The 24,021-nt window shown below is 37.7% G+C and overlaps 1 protein-coding gene across 1 annotated transcript in view; it reads right to left on the reverse strand.

The window, feature by feature from the left end:
• The window catches only part of tlcd3a (TLC domain containing 3A), a 38,708-nt gene that overhangs the window by 6,722 nt on the left and 7,965 nt on the right, over positions 1-24,021 (reverse strand). The window contains exons 2-4 of the mRNA XM_079870574.1: positions 8,573-8,659; positions 2,204-2,423; positions 140-235 (exon numbers count right to left, since the gene is read on the reverse strand). Of these exons, the coding sequence (XP_079726700.1) occupies positions 140-235; positions 2,204-2,423; positions 8,573-8,659 (403 nt within the window). The remainder of the gene's footprint in view (positions 1-139; positions 236-2,203; positions 2,424-8,572; positions 8,660-24,021) is intronic.

The following is a 24,021-nucleotide window of genomic DNA, read 5'->3' on the forward strand; positions in this document are numbered from 1 at the left end:
AGACCTCCATCTCTGTATTTAACCATTTATCTTGACTAAAAGGAAACAGGAAAAGTGTTGACTGGCAGCTCCTGAGCAGCACTGTGAAGGACAGCTGAGTTAAACACAATCAGTTTGTGAGAGTGTGTGCATGTGTTACCTGAATGAGGATTTTGCCCACTGAAACAAAAGGAGTGCTGAGCTCTGTGAGGAAGAGACAGCCAATGAAGAAATCACCCTGGTTCTTCCTGAAGAACTGATGTACACAAAGAGACCAAAAACCACAGTCAGCACAAACATGAACACACACACCACCTATGTGAACAATAAGAGTGTAAATAATATGTAATGCATCAATGTGATAATGAAAATGTAATGCCTACACTACCATTCAAAATGTGGGGTCAAGTAAGATTTTTAAAAATATTTTTGAAAGAAGTCTCTTTTGCTCACCAAGACTGCATTTATTTGATTAAAATAGAGTTAAAAAAACATTATATTGTTAAATATTATTTACAATTTTTATATACATATATTCTAAAATGTAATTCATTCCTGAGATGGCAAAGCATCCATTACTGCAGTCTCCAGTGTCACATGATCCTTCAGAATCATTCTAATTTCACAACAGTATTAAGCATCACAACTGTTTTTAACACTGATAATACTAAGAAATGTTTCTTCAAAATTAAATAGCCATGATTTAGTGCTGAAGAAACATTTCTTAGTATTATCAGTGTTGAAAACAGTTGTGCTGCTTAATACTTTTGTGAAATATTTTATAGCAATGCTTTGATAAATAGAAAGTTCATGATTTCTTTAAAAAAAAAAAATCTTACTGACCCAGAACATTTGAATATAGTATCGCCTTTTCACACACACAAAAAAATCCAGATACCCAATCTACTTCCAGTGTCCCTCCAGTTACATTTGGGTATATTTCTTTTTATATTATTAACTAAACATTATATATTACATTTTTAAGAATTTAAATTTATATTCCTTATGATTAATAAAATGTATATTATAATTATTTAATGTATATTAAAATAAAATAAAACTTAAAATTACTAAAATAAACAAAAACAAACAAACTATTATCAAATCATAAATCATTACACCATAAATAAAGAATCGTAATCGAAATAAACCACTGTCAGAGAAAATATTTACAGCCCTAGTGACAAATCAGGCTCTACATCACAGCTCACACCTCCCTGTCAGTGTTCTGCTAGAAATCATAGGCTAAAGTAACTGTTCAAATCAAGCTACAATAAAGTTATAGGCAATACTAAGTTAAAAGACAAACAAAGTGAAACTGACCCTCATGAGCAAAAACAAAGATAACACTAGACACAATGGAGAGAATGGCATTTACACAGATGCTGATAATGTCTAGAAATGACTCCTAGTTTTGGAAATGGTCCACATCATATGTATGTGTTATGATATACAGTGCTGGATATGGTGGATCAAAGGTGTGTAATGTGTGTATAAATGTAACAAGATAAGAATGACCAGTTAGAACAGCCACCTGAATGCTTCCCGCTACCCTGAAGCGCAATCTTAAACTACACGGTTTAGGGGAAGTCTATGGCTTCTATAATATTTATCTATATTTTATTTATCTATACATCCTTTTTGTCAATGCAAAATGCCTTACTAAACATTACTGTATGGTAATGTATTAAATAATATACATTTCAGTGAAGTGAATTGAATAAAAGTCAGATGTTTTGTTGTGGTGGTCTGGGTCTTGTCCTTATTTGTGTTATTACCATGCATGTCAAAATCTGTTTGTCCACGTTTGTGACTCGTGGGACATTTTGTGGAACAGGAGCACAAAGCAACGTGTTTGTGAGGTGGTATCTGAGTAGCAGCTGTGTGTGAATAATGGAAGCGTGGGTAAAGTGATCTCATATCACCACTGACAGCCCAGAGACACCAAACAAAAGACCAGGTTTCCACCAGTGTGTGTGTGTCTGTCCACTGCATGTACTCTGGCAGTGTAACAGCTGCTATTAAGGTAATTGTTTCTCATAGAATCAGGTACTTAACGGACACAAAAGCACCTCATTCCCCTTTTTACATTCCCTCCCCATTTGGTCCTGGCTATAGGTGGAGTTGGTTATTTGAGAGTGCCCATTACTCTCTCCTGTCATATTATTGGTTGTCATATCACTCATCCGAGTCTCTATCCCTGTATTTCTGTCCTCTCTCTCACCAGAGTCACAGGCAGTAGAATGGAGAGTAGTGCAATGTGATGGAGGACCAGCAGGAACTCTTTCCTCACAAATGAGTTGATGGTTCGTAGAGAGTGGCTTTTATAGTCCTTGTGGCCTTTGACCCGGAAGCGATAGTAATGGCTAAGGTACATGGCGAAGATGTCATATGACATGTAGGGAACGCCATACCAAATGACAAAATAGGTGGTCAGCCAGTGTCTGGAATAGAAAATGAACAGAATAAGTCCATACAAATCATGTATGGAGTGATTTCAAACAAACATACAAATATGCTTAGTCTCATCTTCTAAAAAAACACCTTTTATAAGTATTCTAAAAGTTTTTATTTCAAAAGTGTGGGTTCAGTAAATCTTTACATTTAAATTAATACTTTACATTAAATGTATCAAAAAATACAGTAAAGACATTATTCTTAATACAAAAGATTTCCTATTTCAAATAAATGCTATTCTTTTGAACTTTTTATTCATCAAAGAATCCTGAAAAAATGTATCACGGTTTTCACAAAAATATTAAGCAGCACGACTGTTTTCAACATTGATAATAATAAGAAATGTTTCTTAAGCATCAAATCAGCATATTAAAATTATTTCTGAAGGAGGTGTGACAGAAGTCTCGGGCTGCAACAACTAATCAATAAAAACAATTATTATCGATAATGAAAATAATCGACAACTAATTTGATTATCGATTAGTCGCATCTGCGCCCTGTGCCCGGGAAACCATCAGCCAGTAACGTTTATTTACAGTAGTGAATAACCAATTTCTATGGACAAAACACATATGGAAACTAGAGGAGGACAGAGTGAGCTGCTCCGGGAAATGTACATGATCCAAGTTGTCCGAAACATGAGAATGCTTTATATTAATAAGCGGTTCAAAGGTGATTTCTTACTGGCCTAAGTTTAAAAAGAGTCCATCCCCCACCAGTCTCTATGATATTTTGGTTCTTTGATACGATTCAGGTCACTTCAATTTAAGGCTATGACATTATTTTGCCTGTTTTATCATCTGATAGCTTAGTAAAGCATACCACTGAGAAACAAGAGATCTAAAGAACTCATGTGGGGGTTTAATATATTAAAGAGTTCTTTATTCAAATAGAACTGTAACATTCAAAAGAGCCTTCATGAGGGTGTGGATTGAAACAGACTTAAAATTTAAAAATGTATTCTGTAAGGTGTGGCTAAAATGTGTCATGTTTGTTTACCACATGTCATTATGTCATTAGCTAGTTGCAATTTTAAATAGGCTACAGATATTGTCCAAATTAGATTTCACATTATACATTTACTATGTGTTTTGAGGGCTGCCGGGCAGGGTAAGACTTAGTCATCTTTAATTATTACCTTTATATAAAAACAACAGAAGTCTAAGTATGTACTCATTTTTGTATATCCAAGTAAGCATATGTATGTGTGTGTGTGTGTGTGTGTGTGTGTGTGTGTGTGTGTGTGTGTGTGTGTGTGTGTGTGTGTGTGTGTGTGTGTGTGTGTGTGTATTGGATAACCTACAGCAAAATCACGGTGATCCACAGTCTTTGCACATGTGATTAGTGGTGAATTCTTTAATTACCACAGAGCTAACAGCTACATTGACCTGTGACATTTCTATACTGTTCATACACACCACAGACGAGATATGCATAAATTATATGGTAAATATATGATTCACAATGCTTTTTCTAAAGAACTTTTATTATTTAACAATTAAAAAGCTTAAAGAAAACATAATAGTTAAGGTACACAAAACTTGGACCTTAGGCAAATTATTATCATAGATATGAAAATTAACATCCACACATATCAACGAACAGCATGCATAAAGGCTTCAGAAGATTTGGAATATAGCACATGATTTGTTTATGATACTTTTATGGTGATTTCATTCATCTTTTTGGATTTTGGCAGAATAAATCCCCATCCGCTTCCTTCATACGGAAAACATTCTGTATAGTACCATCGTATGTATAATCGTATGCATCCCATGTATCTTACTGTTCAAAAGTTTGGGGTCAGTAAGATTTTTTTTAAAGAAATTAATACTTTTATTCAGCAAGGATGCATTAAATAAATGCTGTTGATTTGAACTTTCCATTTGCCAAAGAAACCTGAAAAATTGTATCGTTTCAATAAAAATATTAAGCGGCACAGCCGTTTTCAGCATTAATAATAATCAGAAATGTTTCTTGACCACCATATCAGCATAATAGAATATTTCTGAAGGATCATGTGACACTGAAACTGGAGTAATTTAGCTTTGCCATCACTGGAATTTTAAAATATATTAAAATAGAAAAGTTATTGTAATAGTTATTGTAATAACATTTCACAGTATTGCTGTTTTACTGTATTTTTGATCAGCCATAGTGAGCATAAGAGACTTATTTCAAAAACATGAAAAAATTCTACAGACCCCACACTTCTGAACGATAGAGTAAATGAAGTTTTTGTTGTTGTTGTTTTTTTTTTTTTTGTATGACGTTCTTTCTTGGGTGGAAAACAAAAAGAGTTATCTAGCAGAATGTTCAAGCTGTTCCTTTCTATATAATCAAAGTGAAAGGTAACCACAGCCTCCTCTGGTCCCCATCCGCTAAGACGGAAAACAGCAGCTTATACATCCTGTGAAATATCTGAAATATTTCTACAACACGAGTAAATGATGACAGAATTTGCATTTTTGAGTGAACTATTCCTTTAACACTCACAGTATCACTGGATGCTCCTTGTCACTGAGGATCATGGCTGTGCATGTGCTCGAGCCAAGTATTAAGCCTTTGGGGGATTAGCAGGGTGGTTGGGAGTTTTCTCTAGGCTTGCCTGGCAAGTGCCTTCCGTGGATTACACTGTTATGCCACAAACACACGCACACATTTCACCCAGCACACATGAACAGGTGGCAGAGGCTGAAATTGCAGGTGTCAGTCTAGTGCCGGGGAAGGGCAGAGGGAGGAAGGGCACATAGGAAGGTAACAGCTGTTGCCCTGGGACTCTATGTACCTAATCTCCTCCTCCCTGTGTCCTTGGGGTGGGGGCGGAGCCAAAGGGGTCAGCAGATGTGGCATGGGAATAGAGGTAAGCACTGTTGCCCTGAGGCTGTTGTGACTGGCGCCACTGAGGTGAACAAAGGCAAGGGCAGGTAGGGTCTAATGGGCCGCCTTCTTAAAGCAACATTACACCAATTTTGAACATCAAACTGTTGATGTAGTGTAGTGATGCTTTAGAGAAAGAGGATTTGAGAAATTGTCCTATTTTGATATTTATTTGTGTATTATCACAAATATGAATATGAAAAGTTTGAAATACACCACTGAAAAGTTTGGGGTTGGTAAGATGTTTTTAATGTTTTTGAAAGTGTCTTATTCTCACCAAAGCTGCATTTATTTGAGCAAAAAATACAGTGAAAACAGTAATATTGTGAAATATTATTACAATTTAAGATAACTCTTTTCCATTTTAATTTATTTCCTTCGATGGTAAAACTGATTTTTCAGCAGCCATTACTTTAGTCTTCAGTCACATGATCCTTCAGAAATCATTCTAATATGCTTATTTGGTGTTCAAGATACATTTATTTTTATTATCAATGTTGAAAACAGTTGTGCTGCTTAATATGTTTGTGAAAACGGTTACATTTTATTCAGGATTCTTTGATAATAGAAAGTTCAAAAGAACAGTATTTGAAACAAATTTTTTTTGTAAAAGAAAATATGGTAACACTTTAGAATACTGTTTCTTACTTATTTACTGCATAACTAATAATAAATTACTGAAGAACTAATAGGTAATTCTTCATTAACACTTAAGTCACTACTGTTAACTACTAAGGAAGATGTGTTAACTAATCAGTGTGTAATAGAATTTTATGATTGTGTTAAGTATCAGTTAGTTAATCAATAACTAATGAATTCTGTCATACTTCCTGAATAACTACTATTAATTATCTACTAATTAAGGTTAAAGAAAAATAACTATGAAGTAACTACTAATGAACAGTCATACACAGTAGTCATTACAATAATCTGTTATTTTTGGAATGGTGGATGAAGGACACAAATCAAGTGCTTGAGTAAAAGTACAGATATCCCAATAAAATATTACTCCAGTAAAATTATAATTAGGCCTATTCAAAATTTCAGGTTCAAAATTACCTTAGTAAAAGTACAAAGGTAATTAATTTTTAAAGTACTTAAAGTAAATAGCACTAATCAATGTTTTTTTTTTTTTTTTCTAGCCAGTTTTAGTCATTCTTCAGCATTAATAAGAAAGATAAGTGCAGACATTTACCTATATATATATATATATATATATTGATCTGCAAATAAGCAAACGTTATATTTCATTAGCAAAACTTATCATAATGTACATTACACCTTATTATTATACTTCGTTCTTATACATTTTTAACTTCTTTTGCATCATTCAAGTTCCGGCAATATCATGGTAGCCTACATTTTACAGAGATTTGGTGATGCAAGAGTGCAGGCTTTTGCATCCTCTTTTGGACAGTTCTCAGCGCCGCCGATTTGGTGCATTTCTTTGGCGAAATACAGGTTATACGTTTTATTTAATCTATAAAATCATTACTGTGCTGTAAATCATTTTATTTTATGCAAGGCAACATACAAGGACATGATGTCAGTCACCTAACTAACGAGTGTCGCATTGGTCTTTTTTGCATGATGGAAATGCCTGATCCCTTGCATAAAACAAATTATTTTATTTCTAAAGATACTAAATCTAATGTTAAAATATGTTCTCAGAGCTGTGCACTATTTGTTTATGGGCAGGTTATGGAGTCAGTCACAGCATCTTTCGGCAATGAGTGAAACGCAGGGCGCCGGTCTGAAGTTAAGCAGTTTCCCCGCCGAAGCGCAAGAGATCCAGCACCACTACCGTGGAAAAGGGATGACAGAGACCAGTTGATTAAACTTGAATTGCTTTTAAAGGTTTAACTTTTGATTCTAAAATGTTTGTTAAACGAGTTTAAATGTAGGCAGTAGGCTATTGTACATGTTAAAATGAAATAAAATATATGCTGTATTAAAAAATGTTCTGAAATAAAGGAAGATATCATGTAAACTAGTCATTGTCGTGTAGGCTATTTTACAAAGGGTTAAATGATTTTGTTAATCGTGTTTTTTTACAGAAAGTTTGATTTGAGTCAGAAGTATGTGGTAATTCTTTATTAATTACTAATGGGTTCCCTATATTTTCACTTTAGAACACTGTTTCAGGTTCTAAGTAATTCCTGAAGAATTATCTATTAATTATGTATTAATTACTAATGGGTTCCCTATATTTTAACTTTAGAATACTGTTTCAGGTTATAAGTAATTCCTGCAGAATTATTTGATAATTATTTATTAATTACTAATAAGTTACCTATATTTTCAGTTTCCCTCAGTTATTGCCTCAAATACATGAATTTACTCAATGGCATTCTATGCTGAGGAAAATGGACACACACAGTATTGTATATAAAATATAAAAACTAATCTGAAGTTAGTTATGGCAAGGCACTTGAGTGGGGTTCCTTTTTGAAGTTGATTTCTTACAGAACACACTCACAAAACCACACAGGCAAAAACCTCTTTAACATTTATATGTATTTGTTAAAATTGTTTTTTCATAATACTACTACTATTAATAATAACATTAGTAAATAAGAAAGGGCCACAACTCAATGTAGTTTTGTATGACTGTTCAGTAGTTACTTCTTAGTTAATTTTCTTGAACCTTAATTAGTAGACAATTAATAGTAGTTTTTCAGGAAGTATGACATACTTCATTAGTTATTGATTAACTAACTGTTACTTAACACAGTCATAAAATTATATTGCATACTGATTAGTTAACACATCTTCCTTAGAAGTTAACAGTAGTGAAGAAATAGTTAATGAAGAATTACCTATTAGTACCTTCAGTAATTCCTTATTAGTTATGCAGTAGGAAACAGTATTCTAAAGTGTTACTGAAAATATTAATATTACATTATGAACGTCTTTACTGTCACTTTTGCATCAATTTAATGTATCCTTGCTGAATAAAAGTATTTCTTTTAAAAAAATCTTACTGACCCTAATCATTTAAACGTTAGAGTAGAATTTAATTGTAATTGGTTACTGAAATGAGTAATGCGCTTTGACAAGCGCCTTATTTCTATTATAGGCACTGTATCTAGATGTGTTCACAGCAGCACAAATGTACACTGTATTAACCAATCAGTATCTAGTGCTGCTTTATCATTACCTTAACACAAAGATGCAGGACAATATAATCCTTTGCAGCAGAAAAGCTTATTATTGGTGCACTGTGAAAGGTGTGGAACAGGATTGGTCCACTTACCGGTCCATAATCACATTGCCTTTGCACGAGGACACCACGATGATTCCAGCTGCGGTGGCCATAACAGCGTGAATGGATGACACAAGCCTACAAGAGGAAGAGAAGACAAATAAATTCATGCAGGTAACCTCATATTTAGATATTTCCACCCTAGAGCCTATAAACAACATAAAAAATACTTAAGTTTTTATGCAATGTAAAAAAAATAAAATAAAAAAAAAACACTATTATTATTTATATGGATAATTTGAAACATATACCAGTGATAATTTAAATGTAAAAGTTTGTTATTTGACTGTAACTAAATGGCACATCAAGGAGAGCAAGTGAATGTCAAGATTTTCAGTGAATAACTGACCAGTATGGATCACTTTTATGATGCTTGTTTTTGTTTGTTTTTTGGTCATTTTTGAGCTTGAAAGCCCCAGTACTTTAATTATATTGAAGTGTGGCCAGAATATTCTGACTTGAGTCTTTATTTCAAAAATCTACATGAATGATATGGCGTCAACTGCTCATTAGGACATGTTCAGTCGTGACTTGGTGTCCATGCCTGAGTTAAATGACAGTGCTCTGATAAGCTTCCGTGTTAATGGGCCAGGCCCGAAAGTCATCCACCAACATCAAACCCTAAATGGAGATAAAGTCATACTGTTTGTGTGTGGGAAAGATAAAGTGTTTCTGCTGTACCTCGCCAACCTGCTACCGTTGGGTAAAACTTGTGTCAAACCATTAAAAAAAAATCATATATTCATTATTATGGAAAAACTGTTTTAAAGACCCACCTTAAAGGGTTTTATTCTAGTCTCATAGTGTATTGTTGTAGAAAAAAATGGCAAGAGTAATGGCAATTTGAGTAAAAATAATCTTTTTGACTACTGATGCTTATATCCATCCCCTTTCGAGCTTAATTTATTAATAATAGTCAGAGGTCATGTGATATATCTTTCTATGATGACTGACAGTGTCAGTATCTTGAAGATGCTCAATCACATTCTGGAATGAATAAACTGGTTAAAGATGAGGGAACAGATAGTACAGTCCTATTGTCACAACTCTGGAAGTTGGAAGTCCAAAGCACCATAATTAGGATAAAGATACTAAATAGTCTTTAATAGTAAATCCACAAAGAACAAACAGAAAAAGGGAGGCAGGCAAAGTAGTACAACCACATAACACTGATGCTACCGGAAAAATTAGGATTTAAACACAGGAACTTAAATACACAGGTTAATGAGGTGAACACAGCTGAACAGGATATACAATCAAATCAGAAACCATGGCAACACATCAGACACGCAGACAGGAAATGAACACAAGGACAGAAAACCAAACTTAACTGAATATAATTGCGACACCTATACTGCATCATATTTCTCAGTACCTTAATTGTTTTTGTAATTAATTGTTAGTTAATGCACTTATTGTAGTGGTTTAAATTTTTCTCTCTCATTTTAAATAAAATTATAGCTTTTTTTTTTTTCCATTTAAGTAAAAGTTTGTGAGGATGAAGAGACATTAAATTTGCAGATTACAAATGGAAATGAAAAAAAATACACATTCAAATTATATTGTCTGACAACAAGTACTAACGCTATAAAATAAAATAAAATAAAATAAAATAAAATAAAATAAAATAAAATAAAATAAAATAAAATAAAATAAAACCTTAATGTTGAAAAAAAACAAATTGGCTAATTATTTGTCAACTACCCAAAGATAATGATTAAGAAAGGTTTTTTGCGGCATAATGCAGTCTTTATAAAGCACAATATATTAGTCACATTAGGGCTGTGAAAAAGAATGAAATGAAGTGTAAGTTCATTGTAGAGCTCAGTCTAAGCCTCTGACTGCCTGCTGAGCTGCACGGCTGAGCATTGTACATGAGATGACGCTTGCTCATCATGACAACGACGGTCACGTGACCTGGGCCTGACAGCTTACGCCTGAGTTGGCCACTGGATAAGCGCTTCCCTCCACAAACACACACGCACAGAGCTCTGCTCCCCACATCACTGTATCCTTGGAGCCTTGCTGCCTGAATACGGTCACAAGACCCATTTTACACAATCCACTCTTTGTATCCCCCTCTCTCTCAGTTTTTCTCTTACAACAAGCTCGGAAAGAAAGAAAAAAGGGAGGAGAAGAAAACGCTTCTTTGGTGTAGCTTTGGGGGTGGCTTGCATGACATACTTTTTTATCTCCAAATATCAAACATAGATAAAAAGTAGTAAACAACAGTGCTCAATCCTGTTTTAATTACAATTACAAACTGTTTTAATTAAAGTTTTAGAAATTTTGTGTTTTTGTCATTTTTATTAGTTTTTTATTTGGAGTTTTTTTAGCAGTCACTATCCAGAGGTAGGAAGGAGGAGATCTAAAATACCTAAATATCTCCTATATAGCGATCCGTTTGCATTTTCATGGGCGTGGAGGCAAAAAGTCCGATAAAGTCAAGGGAGAAGCCAATAGAGAGTCATAAAGTTGCTCCTGCTCCTAGCTCATGGACAGCTCCTACTCACGCTCTCCGTCTCTGCAAGATTCGGAAGGGAATGATTTAGATTTCTCTTGGCACAGCTCCTAGAAGACTTACAACTGTCAGACAGGTTGCTCAGGTCACATCTACATCGTCAAGCTCAGTTTGAGGCTGCGCAGTACACTCAGCCATCAGGAAGTGAGTGCTTCTAATTGACTTCACTTGTCTCCGTTGAAGTCTATGGGGTCGCCATGTCCATTTCTTTTACTGTCAATGGAAGTAAGTCAATGACAGGCACGCAGGAGGTATGGCAGGGCGACACAGCATCTCGTTCCTTCTTCAGGGAACCAAGGTTGCAGTTGTAACTAGGGGTGTGCGATATATATCGCCTGCGATAATACCGTAAAGATGTGCGATTTGACATTATCGTGTATAGCCTATCCCTCACACACACCCATAGAATGCATGGATACTCTACGTGATGTAGTCTTGTAGATTAGACTAGTGCGGGTGCGCATTTAGAGTGCACGCTTTTACAGCGTGATTTAGTCTTCATTTATATAATTTAGTAATAAATATCACAAAAGTGCAGTTTTTCTCCAAATATCAGCATAACAAATGTGATATTGATTTTATACAAGTTTAATAAACAAAAAGTTAATATTAAGTGACTTACATTTTAGACACCATATTTCCTGTTTTTGCTCTATTTCGCCAACGAAAATAGTTCAAAACAAAGCCACACACGGCGGTGTTTCCTTACTGAGTGAATCAGCTTTTTGAACGAATCAGTTGACTAGGATAGATTAAAGGGACACCAGGCAAGTCTGAGTGTTTTTTCTCTACGAAGCTCCCCCTAGTGTCTGGTAGTAAATGCTTTCAAACACTCTGTCGTAAAAACAAACTGTTGTCCCTCCCCCCTCGCCACAAGCAACCCAGCTGAGCAGAGGAACCGGCTATTTCAAAACCAGTTATGTGTACCGAGGCAAGTAAAGCAATATTTTATTTCCAACTGATGGCGATTTTTTTTTTTTTATTGTGTTGTCATGCATACTAACGTTAGTATTTTTACCGGGAACGAACGATATGAACGAGGCGAACTACTGCTTTCGTGTTTGTTTGTTTTTGGGAGAGTGGGCATGAGCATAAAAAATATATATATCGGAGGTTAATATTTGTCTAAAGTTATATTAGCAAGGTCTATAAGTTCATCTGGTAGAATGACGGTTTACCTTTGCTTGTCTAAGAAAACATCAGAACGTTTTTTCTAGCTCGATCATGATATGTGCAACATGTTTATTGCCTATTATCAGACGCGTTGACTTAGTGACATAAAATAAAAGTGCAAGTTACACAAATAAAACCGACAGAGGAACGGCCAAACAACTACAGAAATCAAACGTGTTTGCTAATGACAATGCTAACATCAAAGTTATAGTATCTAGCGTACTAGTAAGCCCGTAACAGACAGCGATCATAATAAAAACCTTTACAGACAATAGCAAACATCCTGAGGTCACAATTACTTGAAATTTAAATATTAAACACAGTTTATTCCAAAGATACTTGCAACAGCAGCCAGGTCAGCATCCGTTTTGCAGGCTTCTGTTTCTCTCAGTTCTCGCCATTCTGAAAAAGCCGGTCCAATATTTACTCGAGTCTGACTTCTTGCTCGGTCAGTCTCCTGTTTCCTCTTTCGTTGGTCCTCCGACAAAGATTTCCTAGCTTTCTGCTTCTTTTTTACAGGCTCAGCCATAACTCAATCTATCATTGCCCTTCGCTTATAGCTAGCCGGTGCTTGAATGGGAGCGTGTACGTGTGCAGTGCCGTCAAGTAGGGCTGCACGATTATGACAAAAATCATAATTGTCGATTATTCCCTTGAAATTGTAATTGCGATTATTAATTACGATTATCATAATTTACATTGAATATATATATATATATATATATATATATATATATATATATAATGTATATATAGTAGGGCTGTCGCGATAACCGCAATATCGCAGTACCGCGCTACTGACAAGCCAACCGCAGAGGAATTCAAGTAACCGCAGCAACCGCGATATTCACGTGTTTTCTTTTTTCATAAGGCTATACCCTTCTTGTTTTGAACTTCGTGCATGTATTGAATGTTAAATAAGTTAATAATGATAATAAGACGCGGCAATCATGGTTTTATCATGGTGATTTGTACAGAGGCTTCGTGGATTTGCCTAAACAGACAGTGAATGAGAGTGATCGACTGAGTGCGTGCGATTACCTGCGTCTGTCTTTGAGGTCAAGTCATATATTCGTGAAAAGGTTGCCGTGTCCAAGGAAAGTTAAATATTTGTCCTGTCATCCTTTTAACGTTTAAAATAAAGGTTACCATGAATGGCATCAGCGACAGCGCTGGTCAGCATCCACAGCACGAGGAACTCGCGGTCGCGGGAAACAAAACTCAGTGAGTCACGCATTGAATCAATGCCATTTGTCTCCATTAAGTGAAGCTTCAGTCAGAGAATGTCTAATAAGACGGGCTCTGCTTCAGTGTTACCCGTGCGACGCATTGCTGGTCAGCTGAGCCTTGAAAAGTGGAGCTCAAAGTTAAAAAATAATTAACCTTGTTTCATTACTATCTTTTAATGAATCAATCAGCGTTTTTGAACGTGTTGTTGAATGAATAGTTTAATGACTCACTCAAAGACAGTCCGTTGCCGTAACAACTGCGCGCTGAGTGACAGGCTTTCAATGCGGAGAGACGCTGTTTAGTTTCGGTTTATTGGTTACTAAAAATGTACTCGTTTTTGTGCATGCTGATTATTTATATAGCAACAAATAAATATAAATAAATCAAAATAAATTAATAAATGCGGTAAAACCGCATATCGCGCTATTGAGCCACTCAAAATTACCGCAAGGGAAAATCCTTCACCGCGACAGCCCTAATATATAGACATATTATTATACATGTTTACTTAAAAATTGTGAACACACACACTGTCCCCCTTTACTTAACATACACAAATTGTAAGAATATGACTAATAGTAAAGACTACTAATAAATAAACATTAGGCCTATGCTAAAGCTATTAAATAGCAGTCCCAAACTAGCTTTTGTTAATACAATGTTGGTATGAGCCACCACAGTCATTTAAAAATATAAAAAAATAACACAAAGTGAAAATAAAGAGGCATTTTGGGGTTAATATTGAAATGACAGTTACCATGGTGAATAGGCCTACACAATATTAACAAGAACTGTTAATGAAACATGGAAACTGCTCCTGGCGAATAGAATGAAAATCATCCCTGCCTGCAAATCCTTCTCAGCTAACACACGACGTACCAGTAACGTGATTTATTGGTATTTTACTTTTATTTCATGACTTACTAATTTACAACGTAACAACGTTGCATGCTCGTAGTTTCCTTTGCACTTAAACACAGCGCGCGCCGCCGCATTTGCGCGTGCAATTGAAGAGTGTGCGCTACGAGCACAGTAGCCTATAACGGCTGACAGGACAGGAACGTCCGTTTTTCTGAGGTGAAAGACTTTATTTCAGCGTACATATACGTCACTGCCTGGTAGTTCCTATTGTGCCGGGTTTTCTGAAGTAGTTGTGATTCGCCTCTCATAACATGCTCTAAATGCACGCAGAGTGGATTTTATTTTTTATTTTTTTTTTGTAATCGCGGCTTTGAACGATTACGTAATCGTGGGATCCATAATCGTAATCGCGATTAGAAATTCGATTAATTGTGCAGCCCTACCATCAAGCAATTCGTTACATCGCGAGACCTGATATCACGCGATACTTCCTGACGCCGACCCGCCGGCCCAAAGTTGCAAGTGAGTTTTTTCCGCTCTCGGGCACCAGGGGGGTGCGAAACCACCACCATTCAACCCGAAATAAGTAATATAACCATTCCACTGACTCCGAAGCTGTTCAGTTAAGGTAAAAAAGTTACCTAGTGTCCCTTTAAGATAGTCAAATGCTTCTTTCCTTGAATGAATCAGCCGTTTGAATGAATCGGTTGAATCTCAATGATTCGCTCATTAACAGTGACTTACTGCCACCTACTGGCGGTTTCAATTTCACATTTCAAGTATCTTTTCTTGTTTTAAATAATTTTAAATATCAATATTCAATATTGCAAAGATGACTTTTGATTTCATTTGATTGGTAACAGCCCTTTTGTGTCTTATTTTTATAATTGAATTTGATTACATTTATGAAATTGACACAAAAAATGCTCATATAAGGTAAAAATCAATTGAAACATATTGGAAAAAATAATTTCTGTCACTGCTGTAAACTGACCACCACACAGAGTATGTAGAATATCAAAAACTTTAAGAGTCAGCTGTCCACAACAGTCCTAAACCTGCCAAAGTACCAACACAATAAACACACTCAGCAAAATATCGTCTAATAATTGTTACTGAGAAAATCCCAGAAAATATTGAGATATAATTTTGTCAATATCGCACACCCCTAGTCGTAACCGAGGCATTTCTTTCAAGGGAACTCGCGCTGCATCAATTGACGCTGTGGGAACATTTATACGCACTACACCATAATGACAAGTGTCTGTCTAGTGTGAAATCATTTAAAGAGATGAGATGAAAGCACCTGGGCCATTGGTGTAAAGCTCAAGTGCAGGTTGTAAAACCTCACAAATATGTGTTGTGAGGACCAGCCTGCCGCATCACAAACATCTTGAAGTGAAACTCCTGACAGAAGAGCCTTAGAGGCAGCCATACTCCTAGTCGAGTGGGGCTCGGACTGCCATTGGAGAAGGTAGTCCAGCCGACTCATATGCAAGAAGAGATAGCCTCAACTATCCACTTGCTCATCCTCTGCTTAGATGCTGGGGACCCCTTGCTAGGAGACCCAAAACAGATGAACAGTTGTTCAGATTTACACCACAGGGCAGCCCTGTGGACGTAAGCATCTAATGCCTGAACTGGACAAAGTAGATTACTCTTTTCCTGGTCTGGATCCCGGAAGGGAGGAGGACAGAAGGCCTGCAGCACAATAGATCTAGCTCCATTGGGGACCTCAGGGATATAACCTGACATAGGGTGAAGAAAAGGCTTCATCGTGCCAGGTACAAATTTCAAGCACGAAGGGGTAACCGACAGAGCTTGCAGATCCCATATTCTTTTAAAGGGTAACTAAACCCCTGGTCAGAGCCTGACTCCACCCACTGGCAATATTTGAAAAATGCTAGAAAAGTGGGCAGACCCCAGCGGAGATAGAGGGGACGAACCGTGAGCGGGAGGGCGTGCACCTGAGACCTGCTGTCAGACTCTCTAAAATGGAGAGTGACTCACAGGGTCGCAAGACGACATAAAGTACATGCATCTGATGAGTTTTATCGAGTTGATGTCAATAGCACGCGCTCTCTATAAGCATTTTCATATTTTGCCGCTATGTGAAAAAATCCAGCAAAATGCGCCGGCGCATTTGTCGACCCCAGAGGATTAACTTTAGCCTAACCATAAATTGTGATTAAAATAGCGTGGAGAAGCCCATTTCCACCTCTACTGCGTTTCAAAAGCAATTCCGCGCAAAATGCAGGTTTCACACTCACGGTCTTCCGGGCCAAGTGCATGCAACCACTGGCACCTAATCTCCAAGTCTGCTGGAAAGCTATGCAGTCCAGCAGTGGTGTTGCAACCAGCAACACTACACCTACGTACCCTCCTGACCACTGTACTAAATAAAGATAAATCTATGCTAACTCATCCAAGGGCGTGGTAGCTCGTACCAAGGGAGGGCGTGGTGAGCTGGAACCTACTCACGTCAGGTAGTACCGCAAACATCCAATAGGAAAATTCAACTGCAGTAGTCACTGTTCAACCTGAAGAGGGCAGCACTCAGACGTTTTTACACCATATATTGTAGAATTAAAACACTTTATACCCAAAATCCCAAATGTCAAAAAAAGTTACTCGAATCAATGAACAGCACTAATAAGGCCCCATTCTTACAGATCATTAACTAAAAAAAGTTGGTTTAGGGTTTAGTTACCCTTTAAGAGACGTAATAGCAAGGAGGAACAACACTTCAAGATTCAGAAACCTAACTGGAACCTCTTCAATAGGCTCGAAGAGAGCCAGGGACAGGCCTTGGAGCACCACGGTCATATCCCAAGCCAGTACTCCTGGTATCCCTATAGCGTACTGCAGGCTTCAGCCTCAATGTGCCACGGAGGAAACGTGTTACCAAAGGGTCTCTACCAAAAAATATTCCACCCAAAGGAATGTGGTGAGCGGCTATGGCTGCCATATAAACATAACATCAAGCCCAGGGGCCCCCTAAGTCCTGCCCTGACCATAACAAACTAGTCCTCGGACCTGATCTGTGATATGATCTGTCTCAAAGACTGGTTCAGATGACGCAGATTCAAAATGGGACGCAACACCCAATCCTTCTTTGGAACTATTAAATACCGGCTGTATAAATCGTCTTCTCTGTCGTGTGGAGGTACATGTTCTATGGCCCCTGCTTACTGGCCTCCTGATACCTCTCGATGACTGTGTTGACAGCGCCGCCAAAGAGGATCGGAGGCGATAGCAGGGCGTCCAACAGAAAGCTCTTTTTTTTTCACCAGGGCTATCATAATTCTGAAACTTCGTCAGGGCCCCCGCCCTCATCACGTTCTCCTAACAGAACTGCCTGGTAGGGTTGTCAGCAAAGACATAGTATGTAGACATGCTGCAGCCTGACCAGACGCTGCTTAAGCTTTACCCGCAAAAGCCGAAGTTGTTCTAACCAGCTTGGTGGGCAATGTCGGGGCCTTTAGGGATGATGCAGACTGAAGGGAGAGATAGCTGGCTAGCGTCTCTTCCACCTTAGGCATCGTCCCATAACCGTGCGTTTTGTGGCCAACTATTGCTGAATAGTGTATAAACACGATAGGAGACCGGTTTCTTCCACAATCTCGACACCTCAGTGTGGAGATCAGGACAAAATGGCAGGCCCAGATGGGGAGGTTGTGCTCGCAAGGGCAGGAAGCGTTCGTTCAGTTTGATTTTGGGACGAACGTCCTGCTTCTCAGCCAGTCAATACTTAAACTGGCAACAGCGCGAGTCACAACCTCCACCAACTCCTTGTATGAAGGAGAGTGAGGTGGCGAGTCCTTAGCATCTCCTGCATCGATGCTTACAACATCTAGCTCCTAGCTAGATAATTGTACCACCGGTGTTTCACTCAGGGCGGAAGAAACCGCAGCACGTGCTTCCAAACCCTAAGAAAATGCACTGGATCAAGCAGGTGAGGGCAGAAATAAGGCTGGGCCCGCCTCTAACCCCTCTGCTAAATCCATCTGCGATCCCCATGAACTGAAAGCAACAGTGGGGGGACCCAGGCCATGAGGAACGTGAGTCTGAGAGCACCCTAGAAAGAGCGCCAGGTGGGAGCAGAGTGTCCATGATGGAAGATGTTCACAATGCTCACAGGCCAGCTCCGCTTCCAAACAAACAACACACAATATCCCGTGATGTAGCATGGGCAGGGATGAATTCTCCTCTTCAGCGTCCCTCCTCTCCAATCACGCCCACTCCAGTCAGGAATCTGGCGAAGGCCGGAGAGTTAAGGGACCACTTAACTCTCTCACTGCAATGCAGTGGCCTTTGAGCATTTTGATTCCTTTCACTTATTTTGAGAGACAGTGGTCTGTCTCCTATACTGTCTTTAATTTCAATCGTGCAACAATAATAGTAAGCCTGACTGTCTGTGGTTCAGCTGTGTTTGATTAGAGTTGGAACAAAAGCCTCCTTCCAGATGCAGGGAAACCCTGTTGTTAAGTGTCTAAAAGTCATGTTTGCATTGTTAATCCAATAGAGTCTAGAGATAGTTTCAGTTAGCACACACATTTTCTAGTTTCTAGAATTGTGAGCTAAATACCCTTCAATATGTTCTGCTCAGACTTCCGCTTTTAACTAAAAAAATATTTATAAAAATTATATTCTACCTTTCAAACCTGGGCTGTCACAATATCCGTTTTTTTCACTACACTATTATTGTGGCCAAAAGAATTCACGATTTATCGCAATATCTATAGAAATCTTGAAAAAAAGAAAATGCTACCAGTCAAATTAATCTTTACTTTGTTTTTCATTTTTTTGAAGAATAACACCATTGCATACAAAAGGAATATTTACACTTAATGGTAACCAGTTTGAAATAGCCTAACTTCCTTCTGTGTATGTGCCTTCTTAACAGAATGAGGCAGAAATAATATTATTTTGTAGTATTCTATTCAGTGATAAAGGCTATGTTTATTGGTATTGCATTATAAATATACATTATCCTTGAAAAATATGAAAATACCCAAGATGGCTTGAAGAACACAGATAAATCATATACTGACACAATGGTGTTTTAATAGTCTTCATGTTTAATCAGTCAAAATATCACCATCTGCATTTTACTCAGCTGCAGTGATAACTGGATGGCTATGTCTGAAATTGCCCTCTATATCCTTAAATAGGGTACTATTTGAGGGGACAGCCATTTGTAGTGGGGTGGGTCCATAGTGGACGTTATCGAGTGCACTCATTCAATCCAACAATGCACTGCAATAACGAGTGAACAACCAATGTACGCTTAACGACTAGAGAATACCCATAATGCACTGTGAGAGTCACATGCCGAATGAATTCCCACGTCTGACCAGAAGATGGCGCTTGCAACTGAATCATCTCTGCTCTGGCAAAACCAGTCATGGTTCCCCAAAATGGTGCAGCTGCTGACAGCAGCTCCATGGCCAATCCCACAGAGGAGGGACCTCCTTTCCCAGGCAAAAGGGACAATTTGGCACCCCCAACCCAAGTTGTGGGGCCTCCATCTGTGGCCTCTCAACGGGAGCCTCCGCGCCACTCTCACAGTGTCATGAATACCATTTCAGAGAGAAGAGAGCCCTCTACTAGGCACCTTTATTCCCTCCTTCCTACAGGAGCTGCTGGATGGGGGGGTGCACCCCCCTTTTTCTTACTTTCCCCCTTAATTCTTACTTCACCCATAGGTATTTTCACCCCGGTGTGGGTCGATGAAAGGCCTGTTAAGGGCCCTTACCTCGAGTGCCCTATGGCTGGGCTCACAGGACAGATCTTCCATTCTGCGCTTGTAGCATGGCACTATTGGATTGCGTTCCCCAAAGCATCAGTAACTGAGGCCATCCTTAAAAATATTCTTGTTTGCCGTAACCCGACCGACCCAGTCAATTTAGGTCCGACCCAATTATTTATTTTTTTTCCCTTTTAGTCCGACCGACTTGCCGATTGTAAACTTGCGTTAAGACCGACCGATTTTTTTTTACTCTTCAAACAACTAATACAAATGCAATAAAATGATATTAATTATATTTTATTGTGAATAAATAGGCCTACATATAGGCTACAAACGTAGGCTACGCTCTTTCTTTTAAATAAAAACCCGTGGCGTCATCTATGATTAAGGGCTGTGTAGGCTGTAGGCCTATGCGAAATGAAAGCGAAATCGCGACACTCAGATCCACGAAAAATATGTTTTAGTAGGCTAATTCTATGAATTACACTGCGCAAACCAAAAGTAGGCTATTATACCCACCGGATGAAGAGGGATTGGCTCTCCACAGAACATAATTTATAGCCTATTCATTTTATTTTATTTTTCGTGTTCGCATTTATGAGGAAGAAACAATGTTACGGACGTGACCGCTCTGAAAGCGGCAATTAAAACTTCACAGAGATCTCAAACAGGCATTTAAAACACCAAATATTAAGAATGGGCATATCAAGCAAAATAAAATTCGATGATTGATCGAAAATTGTATCTCTCCCCCCACATGCTCACCGGCAACGCTCCGACAGTAAATTTCTCTGTAGGCTACTGTCTAATAGGCCTGTGTTGTAGCCCACAGTCATTAAAAAACGATTTAGTTTCATATTCATGTTTAAATAAAATAATATTTATTTTTTAAATGTCATGTTGATTATATGAAAAGTGAATAGCATGAATAAGATAAGATGATCCCGAAAATATCGGAAGACAAATGGAGTAGGCAGACATGATTTTAACCACTTCATAAAGTTTGTTTTTGTAGAAAGTCTGTCTTTAAACTGAATTTCGTTTTGTATTAATTGTATCTTAATTTTGATCAATGTTTCATCAACCATTTTCATGTATTTAATAAATAAGAGGTAGGCTAAATAAGGCAATATAATCAGGACACGGAGTCGCCGGCGCGTGAACTGGAGCTGGTCTCTTAAATGAACCGAAACTCAAGCGTATAAGCTACTTGCCTCACAGACCTGAGACATATATATAGGCCTATATATAAAAAAGCATGAAATGTACACTTTTAAACAAAACAATTCAAAACGAAAGAAAACAGACTGCTCTCTGCTTATGTAATGAAATGTGCATTTCTCTCTGGCGCGTTCACTAGGCTACTGCGAAGATCGCGTCAGCATCGTCAACTTCATCTTTGACACAGAAAACACTTGTTTATTAATAAACAATTGAAATGTCTCCTTGATATATTTGACATACTAATAATCATCACTTTTCCCAATTCTGACAGCTTAGGTGCGTTATTGGCAGCGCTCCCGTTACATGAATAGGCCTATAGCCTAATATTACCGCTATAATATTATTCTTTGGTGCTCAGTTTATACAGGTTTTCTAATTGTTATTTAATATATATATATATATATAGCACGAAGTTCTGGAAAACTGTCAGTGAAGTCCCGATATGCAAATTTGACCAAAATTGTACTTTTTTTTTTTACATCGACTCTCGAAAAAAAAAATATAGACCGACCAACCGACCTTTTTTTTTTTTTTTTTTTACTGTTACGGCAAACCAAGATATTTTTAAGGATGGCCTGATCCAATATGAGTGAACCATATCGAAAGGGAACGTGTCAGTTACTAAAGTAACCTCGGTTTTCTGTAATTATGGGAACCAGTATTGCATAGCTGCCCGTGCTACTGCGCTTGCACTTGAGTTGCCGCTTGCCAGAAGATTCGGACGACTTATATAGGCAGATGGCCTATACAAGGATTTGACATACAAGGTTGACATACAGCGACAATGAGCTACCATCAAGATATTAGTTAAATTTTGGCATAAAAGACCAATTCCTGTTTCTACAAGGTTCAGTTAAAAAGTTTTACACTATTAACTCTATTTACTATTAAAATTTATACACTCATATAGGTTTGTCACGGTACCAAAATTTCAGTAGTCGGTACCAGATTTTGAGGTTCTCTGAACCAGTTTCAGTACCAGAGCAAAAACTGTTGAATTAAGTACTTTAAAAAATGTTGTCCCGTTTTGTTTCGACCGTTTATTATCACTGTCAATCACTGCAGTTTATGATTCAATCGCAGATTTAAATACAGTTTTCAATTCAGAAACTTTACAGTGTACTTATGAGCATTAAAAATTAAACCTGTATTCAGATTGTAAATGGTTAATAAAAAGAAAACAAGAGAAGATCCCTCCCTTTATAATCACTAAGGCTGTCATTCTTTAAAGCTCACTGAATTCTTCACTCTCGCAAAAACTAGTAATAATAAAAAAGCTTCCTTAAAGGTGCTGTAGGACACTTTAACTTTAGCCTGGTAGCACTAAAAGCGTACGTCCCACCCTCCCTGCAAATCGCCGTCTAAAGCCACGCCTCCTGAAAGCATGAACGCGCACAGCCAAGAAGACCAGAGACAACGTTACTGCAATACCAATATCATGTGTCATTCACCAGTGAGAAAACATTAGTACAGTTAGTAACGCTACAATACCAAACGTAAACAAATTCTTAAAAACAGAATTAGATGCAGCAAGTTTTTAATTTGTTTAGCTAGCAAAACTTCAGTCAGTGTGTAATAATATTTCTTGCATGACAGGGTTTCCACAATGAGATTCTGCTTCGGCTCCGGTGAAGATATATAGATTGTAGATCCTTTGCCAGTGCCACTTGTTGTCGGTTCAGAAGGAAAGTTAGGTTGTTGCTGCTTGCCTGCCATTCTCGCTCTGTCTGTACAGCGTACGTGAACGCGCTGATGACTTATTATGTCTGCGTGAACAGCCTGCGCAGTGGTATGCAAACACACATTGACCGACAGGGAACACATGCTATAGTATCGTTCGGACCAACTGCAACGATTGAACGAACATTTTATGGTCCTACGCCTTCCACAGACGACATAGGCCTATATTTATAAAAATACATTTAGACCGCTTAACAGAGTGATTGCTATCAGGATATTAGGAGACTTTCAACCAGCATAAATGTTTCTGCAGAGAATCACCTACGTCACCTTTAATTGTACAATGAATCTTTTATTTACATTGTGTTTACAGTTTGTTGGTTATAATGAAAGGATCCGCGAGCTGCAATTCGTTTGAACAAAACAAAATCTTGTGTTTTCAGCTGTGTTAAAGGTACAATATGTAAGAATTTTGCATTAAAATATCCCATAATCTCAAGGCCAGTGCTATATATTTTGTTAAGTTGATTACTTACAATATCCCAAATGTTTCCAACTATTTGAAACGGGGCGTTAGAGCAGGGGGGAGCTGGGAGTCGCCGGTCAATTGCGTCATATCCGCGTTACCCTCGGTTTCCGCTCGTACTGCGTGGAGTCTTGGACAAATGCGGAAGTTGTAGTTGTAGCGTCTATCAAGCAACAAACGTTAGCTTATTTCTTGCAGTCGTTATGGAACACAATTATTCTGTACCGATTGCAGCTGGTTCTGTCGACAAAGCATGCTTAATTTTATATTTTCCAAATGTAGCATTCGGTAATAGTTATGTTTATGTAAGGGAAGTATTATTGCTTTAGATTTGTGTTTAGTTTATTGACATTGTTTATCACGTCTGGTGTTTATGGCCATGTAAATAAATATAGCATGTGTTATACATAAAGATTAATCAGTATTTTGGCAAATGATGTGGGTATGTTTTGAATGTACTTTTACAACAATTG

The sequence above is a fragment of the Squalius cephalus genome (genome assembly GCF_949319135.1).
Source record: "Squalius cephalus genome assembly, chromosome: 5".
NCBI lineage: Eukaryota > Metazoa > Chordata > Actinopteri > Cypriniformes > Leuciscidae > Squalius > Squalius cephalus.